The sequence below is a fragment of the Eriocheir sinensis genome, unplaced genomic scaffold (assembly GCF_024679095.1).
Source record: "Eriocheir sinensis breed Jianghai 21 unplaced genomic scaffold, ASM2467909v1 Scaffold1027, whole genome shotgun sequence".
Lineage (NCBI taxonomy): Eukaryota > Metazoa > Arthropoda > Malacostraca > Decapoda > Varunidae > Eriocheir > Eriocheir sinensis.
Window position 1 is genome coordinate 118,930 of NW_026110327.1, and position 7,398 is coordinate 126,327.

Here is a 7,398-nt window from a genome sequence, read left to right on the forward strand (position 1 = left end):
TTTAAGCGATAGTTATGTGAGGGGTTGTTCCTACCTACACTCAGAATACTGCACTTCCCTACATTGAACTCCATCTGCCATTTATCCGCCCAGTCATACAATCTGTTGAGTTCACCTTGGAGAATACTAGCGTCCTGATCCGACTCAATTACTCTACCGATCTTGGTATCATCTGCAAATTTACTAACATCACTACTAATTCCTGCATCTAAGTCATTGATATAAATAATAAACAAAAGTGGACCTAATACCGAACCTTGTGGGACCCCACTCGTAACACATCCCCAGTCAGATCTTTTACCATTGATTTGCACTCTTTGCTTCCTATTGCTAAGCCACGCCTTGACCCAGTTCAAAACCTTACCCTCTACTCCGTGAGGCTGTAATTTAAGCAGCATTCGTTGGTGAAGAACTTTGTCAAACGCTCTACTAAAATCAAGATAGATTACATCATAATTTTCATCTCTGTCAACCGCCTCAAATACTTTATTGTAGAAGGACAAGAGATTGGTGAGGCATGACCTACCTTTTGTGAACCCATGCTGCGATTCGTGAAATAAGCTATGTTTCTCTAAATGCTCCCGAATGTTCCTGGCTATTATGGACTCCAGCATCTTGCCTATAACCGATGTTAAGCTAATTGGGCGATAGTTTGAAGCAACTGACCTGTCCCCTTTTTTAAAAATCGGCGTCACATTAGCTACTTTCCATAGGCTCGGCACATAGCCAGTATTTACCGACATCTTAAGGATGTCGGTTAGTGGGTCACTGAGTACATCACCTAATTCCTTTAATACCTTCGGAAATATCCCGTCAGGACCTGGCGACTTGTTCTTCTTAAGCTTATCTATCTCGTCCTGAACTACTTGCCTGGTAATTATTATATCCCTCAATTTATCGCCATCCCCGCCCTCGTACACCTGAACCCTTTCCGGTATAGTTGTTCGATCCTCCTGTGTGAATACTGAAAGGAAGGAGTCGTTCAACAATGTGCTTATATTTTCGTAATTTTCTACTAGCTCCCTTGTGTTTGTTTTCAGCGGTCCAATTTTCTCCCGTGTTTTTGTTCTATTCATCTGAAAGAAGCCCTTAGGGTTACTTTTCGCCTCATTTGCTACTTTGATCTCATAGTTCCTTTTTGCTATCCTGGTGTTTTTTTCTCAACTAATCTAGATAGTTCGACGTACCGGCCCCTGAGATGTGTTTCACCATTCTTTATTTTCTGATAAATTCCCTTCTTTAACCCAATCTCGTGTTTTAGTCCACGAGTCATCCACTTAGTATCATTGTTTTCTTTTCTAAGTGTTCGCTGTGATATATGCTGTCCTTGCCCCTCTAATATTACTCTAACTAAATTATTGTAAGACATTTCTACCTGGTTCTCCTGGCTCTCCAATTCGCAGTTCTGGCCCTCATGAATCCCTAAATTATCCCAGTTTACCCCTTCAAGATGTCTTCGAAGCCCCTCGTAATTTGCCCTTCTAAAATCTGGCACTAACACTGGGTTTGGTTCGCGGGTTACCGCCCAGTCTAAGCTAAAACGAACCGTTCTGTGGTCACTATTTCCTAACTCTCCGCCCACCTCCAACTCACGTAGCAAGTTCCCATTATTGGTTAGGACTAAGTCTAATATGTAGGCAGGTAGGCTCAGTAACTACCTGCTTATCTTATTTCTTTTCCTAATTACTAGCAATTATCGGTGATTGCAGAACTCATCGGATTATTATAGTTTTGTATATATGCAAATAACTCATTTGCAAGTGTATGAGTGTTGATCTTTTTTTTTTTTTTTTTTTTTTTTTTTTCATATTTACCGAGTTTTAATGTGTTCAACTTAACCTGATCACAAAGATAACCCCATCAATCAATTTCTCAAGTCAACTTTACCCAGGAAAAATTGTTCATTTGTCTCTGCATGATGACTAGCTCAAAAGTTATGCGATTATTGATTATCGTCGGAAATCCAAGATGGCCGCTAAAGAACCCCTTGGGACAAGTTTCATGACGGGAACATAAAAATCTGTTTACTAGACACCTCGAGGATTACAAACATGTAAGTGAGAAAAATATGTCACCATGGTGCATGGGGACCCATCTCCCGACTCGACTATCTTGACAGAGTATGAAGCCGACAGTTGTAGCAAAAATTTTAATTAAGAATACGCCGTTCAAGGGAGGCTACTGTTTACTTTACTACTGGAAGAGACGAAAGAGTGGAGATTCTGGTTAACCATTTCATTTGGACACGAGGAAGATGGGGCGTGGAGTCGCTAGGGCAGGATAACGGGGCTTGACTAGGCTATATGGGTCTACCTCCATGATATGGGTCCCAGCGCGTGGCGGCCATGTTCCGCGCGCACCCAGTCCCTCCTCCCCTCCCTCCCCAATCCCTGCTCTAAGGGATACGCAGCTGTTACCGGCGCCCTTCACGCGGAGATGAGGTGACGAGAGGATTGTGTAAATGATTTAGTGACGTGAGGCAGCGGCGGCGTGGGGCACAGCGGGCGGGAGGCAGAGAAGAGGGTTTGTTGGAATGGGCGGCGGCGCCCGCGTGAGTGCAACCCGTGTGATGTGATTGGTCAGCTCGCGGCCAACCCCGGCATTGTGTTCTCCCCTCAGCGTCATTGTTCCTGCCACCCTTCATGCACGGACGAGCCGCCAGCAGTCGTAAGTGACTGTTACCATGCCCACAGTACGGTAACGAGGGGAAGGAGAGGCCAGGGCCGCGGAATGAGAGGCAGGGAGCGGGGCGCGGGGCGAGAGAGAAGGACGGGTGTCGCCCGGCGGCGGGCACGTCACCAGAGGCCACTTTGTGCTTTATCTGTCGCCCTATACTGTGCCGGTACTGGCGCCTCCCACACCGAGATGAGGTAATGTGAGCTTCAGGCCAATTGAGGCACCCCGCCGGGCAGCAGCAGGGGACGGGCAGGGCAGCGAAGGGCCGGGGCGGTGTGGCAGCGGTGGCGGAGGGCGGGGCGGCAGCGGCAGCCCGTGACGTGATGGCCGTTACGCTGTGACTCATTCACACGTATTACACTAGCGTGGGCGGCTTTCCTGTGTCTGCGGGCTGTTGGCACTCCTCCTAGTGGACGTTGTGTTTAAAAAAAAAAATCAGTATGAAGATGACGTAGCAGCGGTAAGCATGTGAGAGCTCCGGCCGTGGCGGGGCAGTGTTTGGGGCGGCCATTTTACAGTGTGAGGCGAGGCAGCGCGATGGAGCCCCGCAGGGTGTGCAGTGCTCGCCGCGCCCGCCGTCGCTCCGGTGATGGTCAGCTGACACGGGCATCTCAGGTGTCCGGGGCGTACAGTGACTTGTATATGTTGATAGCGTGACACAGCAGCAGCCTTTGAACTCTACTTGACACCTCGTGAGGCAACACACACACACACACACACACACACACACACACTGTCCCCGCCTCCGCCACACTCTTCAAAACGGGCGGAATAATAATAATAACAATAATAACAGTCATAACAGCCTTCAAAAAAAATCCCAAACTCGGCGGCGACCCACCCAGGCTTGGTCACTTTTCGGCCTCCGTTGACTACCCCGCGCCACGCCTCGCCGCTCTTTCCTGGCTAATATTTGAGCAGTTTCTGGATACCACATCAACAATGCTTTTTGTTGGTCAGGTACTTGTCGACACTTGTAATCATTGGATAGACAAACACTGAATAAACTAAATTCCGTATATTCTATGGAAAGTAACAGAGAAAGAACGAGTACGTGCGTACGCGATACAGAGACGGGGTGAACTGGCCCCTGAGGCACTGCCAGCCTCTGAGGGGCCACAACGGTCAAAACCGCTGACACCGCAGGATTAGTGTTGCCCCAGGCAAGGTGCCTATATTCAGAACTAACATTACCCACATCTCCCTCCCCCCTTCACGCTCATAGTCCTAGTCTTGAGCGGGTGCCTTGGCTCTGAGCCGCTCCGAGCGACGGGGCACAGCGAGGTGAGGTGAGTCCGGGCGTGGAGGAGACTCGTCCACGACCGGGGTGTCGACTGCAGGGGGCGGAACCGGCCGAAGGAAACGGCGGTTCCTCCACAAGATGCGGCCGCTCGGCATCCGGACGTGATAGGCCCTAGACCGGCCGGCGCCCATTACCGTGCCCACCTTGTCCCAACGCTGCGTGGTTGGGTCCTGGATGCGCACGAGAGCACCTGTCTTCAGCGGCTGAAGCGGGCGGGCATGGGCGTCATACCGGGCCTTGGCATCTCGGGCACGGGTAGCGGCGCGGCGGTCACAGCTCTCGGCTCTGGCCTGCCACTCCTTCGCGAAGGCTTTGGCATGGGCAGGGACGCAGGAACGGAGAGGACGGCCGTACAAGACCTGGGCCGGGGAGCGGCCCGTGGAGTTCGGTGTGTTACGCAGCTCCAGAAGGCCTTTGTCGAACGCCTCACAGTCGATGTTACCGGACGGGGCCACCTTCAGGATGAGGTGTTTAACTGCTTTCACTGCCGCTTCGGCGTGTCCGTTCGACTGTGGGTAGTTGGGCGATGACACGTTGTGGCGGACCCCCCATCGCTCCAAAAATTCCGCGAGCTCCCGGCTGGTGAACTGAGGGCCTCCATCAGTCCGCAGACGCACAGGGACACCCAGATCACGGAAGAGGCGCCGGAAGTAGCGGATGGTGGCGGCAGACGTCGTGTCGGAGCCGCAGGTGACCACCACAGGCCAGCCAGAGAGTCGGTCGACGACGACTAGGAAGTGTTTCCCAGCCGCGGTGAAGAAGTCGGCCGACACTGACTCGAAGGGCCTGGTGGGGTTGTCGTCGCACAACAAGTGCTCCTGCTGCTGGCTAGGTAGCATAACCTGGCACGGCTCACAGGCGCGGACAGTGCTGACGATGTCCGCGTCTATGCCGGGCCAATACACGGCCTGACGAGCGCGGCGCTTGGTGGCTTCGGCTCCGCGATGACTATCATGGAGGCGGGACAGGACACGGCGACGAAGGGCTGCGGGACGACCACGAGCACCATACCAGACGAGGTCCCCATCTGCGTAGAGGTCCTCCCGGAATTTCCAGTACGGGCGGAGGGCGTTGTGGAGGTCAAAGCGGTCGCGAGGAAACCCGGTCCGTACCTTCTCCAGGAGCTTGGTGTAGGAGGGGTCGTCGCGGGCCGCCTTCCGCAACTCCTCGAGTGCCAGATCCTCGTCAGGAGCTGACGAAGGCTGGGGGCGAGCGAGGGAGTGTACGGCCTGCAGAGTGACGCCGCTGCTGACGGAGAGGCTGGCATTCGTGCCGAGCATCTCGTCTTCCGGCGTCGGGCGGCTGACGGGAAAGCGGGAAAGGGCATCGGGGATGCAGAGGTCCTTGCCCGCACGCCACACCGCTGTGAAGATGAACGCCGAGATTTTCTCCTTCAGCCGCTGGAGGCGGGGATTCTCGACGGCGTCCAGCGTGTAGCTATTCAGGATCGGGACCAAGGGCCTGTGGTCGGTGATGAGGTCGAAGTGTTGTAGGCCAATCAGGTAAAACTTGCACATAGACATGGCCCATACCACTGCCAGTAACTCCAGCTCGATGGTGGCGTAGCGAGTCTCAGTATCGGTGAGGAATCGCGAGCCACACTGGACCAGGCGGAACTTTCCTCCTCCGTGGTCCTGCAGGAGGGCGTAACCTACGCCGTACAGGCGCGAGGCGTCCGTCTGCAGGGTGGTGGGGAGGGCTGGGTTGAACGTGGCAAGGACCGGAGGACTTGACAGGGCCTCCTTCACCTTTTGGAAGGCCTGGTCATGGTCAGGTGTCCACGTGAACGTCCTTTTCGGGCTCATCAGGGGACGAAGAGGTAAGGCGGCGGCGGTGATGTCGGGAGAGAATTCTGCCAGCTGGTTCACCAATCCCATGAAGGACCTGAGATCCGTCAGATTGGAAGGCGTGGCGAAGTCTGCTATAGCTCGCACTTTCTCCGGGTCGGCCGCAATACCATCCCCTGAGAGCCGGTAACCGCAGAAGGACACAGTCGGAGCAGCCACGACAAACTTCTCGGCGTTGAGAGTGATGCCGTGCGTCCTGCACCGAGATAGTACCTTATCGATGCTGCGGAGGTGCGTGAGGTAGTCTTTGTCGGAGAGCAGCACGTCGTCCACTACCTTCACACAGTTGGTCACGCCTTGGAGTGCCGTGTCGCCGCGTAAACAGAAGGCGTCGCCCGTGGCGGCGAAACCCATGGGGCCTCGACAGTAGCGAAAACGTCCGTAAGGCGTGATGAAAGTGGTGAGTGGCTGATCTTCCTCTGCCAGCGGAATCTGCCAGTAACCACACAGGGGGTCGACCGTCGTGAAGAACCGCGCCTCCGGGTCCACGCTCCGTATTGCTGTGAAGGGCGTGGGCGAAGGGTGGGCTGGACGGGACACCTGGCTGTTTAACTTCGACAAGTCGGTGGTGATGCGGACGCCACCGTTAGGCTTGGCCACAGCCACTAAGGGGTGACACCAAGGGGATGGGTCGTCGCCCGCGGGGGCAATGACGCCTTGAGTCACCATAGAATCCAGTTCTTGCTTGACTGCATCCCTGAAGGCGAGAGGGATGACCCTGGGAGTGTGTATGGCGAACGGCTGCGCGTCCTCCCTCAGGTGGATTCTCATCGGGGGACCCGCCATCGTTAAGGCCATCCTTAAGGCCTCCTTCGTCACCAGCACGTCCGAGTACTCCTTCAGGAAGTACTCCTTAGCTTCCGACGGGGACGTGTGGATATGGAGGGCGGGTGGTGGCTGCGTGTGCTGGCTCGGGTGAGGTGCGGAGGCCGCTGCGTGGCCTTGGGTGGCGGCGCGCGGTGCGCTGCTGCCCCGCGCCTCGCTTACCCGGGCGGCGGCCGCGGCGGGCCGGGCGGCTGGTATCTGCCTCGGGAAGTCGGCGGGAACCACACCCAGCGCCTTGCAGTGCTCCCACGAGAGCAGAGGCGTGGTAAGAGAGGACTGCACGTCGATCCAGCCTTCACACGACCTATCGCCGTACGTGAGCTCTACTTGGAAGGAGCCCACCGCAGCTTGCATCTACCTTTCCTTCTTGCTGGAAGTATGCCTTCACACAGCCTGTACCTAAGAAGGGTGACCGCTCCAATCCCTCAAACTACCGTCCTATTGCTTTACTTTCCTGTCTATCTAAAGCTTTTGAATCAATCCTTAACCGTAAGATTCAAAAGCACCTTTCCACTTCTGACCTTCTATCTGATCGCCAGTATGGGTTCCGCAATGGGCGTTATACTGGTGATCTCTATAACTGACTCTTGGTCATCCTCTTAGCCGTTTCGGTGAAACTTTTGCTATGCTGGACATATCAAAAGCTTTTGATAGGGTCTGGCACAAATCTTGCTTTCTAAACTACCTCCTACGGTTTCTATCCTTCTCTCTGTACCTTTATCTCAGTTTCCTTTCTGACCGTTCTAT

The 7,398-nt window shown here is 54.3% G+C and overlaps 1 protein-coding gene across 1 annotated transcript; it reads right to left on the reverse strand.

Annotated features, from left to right (window-relative positions):
- Positions 1-3,698: 3,698 nt before the first annotated feature.
- LOC126988980 (uncharacterized) lies at positions 3,699-4,911 on the reverse strand. Its single transcript, XM_050847434.1, has one exon. The coding sequence runs from the start codon at positions 4,816-4,818 to the stop codon at positions 3,904-3,906; it is 915 nt and encodes a 304-aa protein (XP_050703391.1). The 5' UTR covers positions 4,819-4,911; the 3' UTR covers positions 3,699-3,903.
- Positions 4,912-7,398: the final 2,487 nt, after the last annotated feature.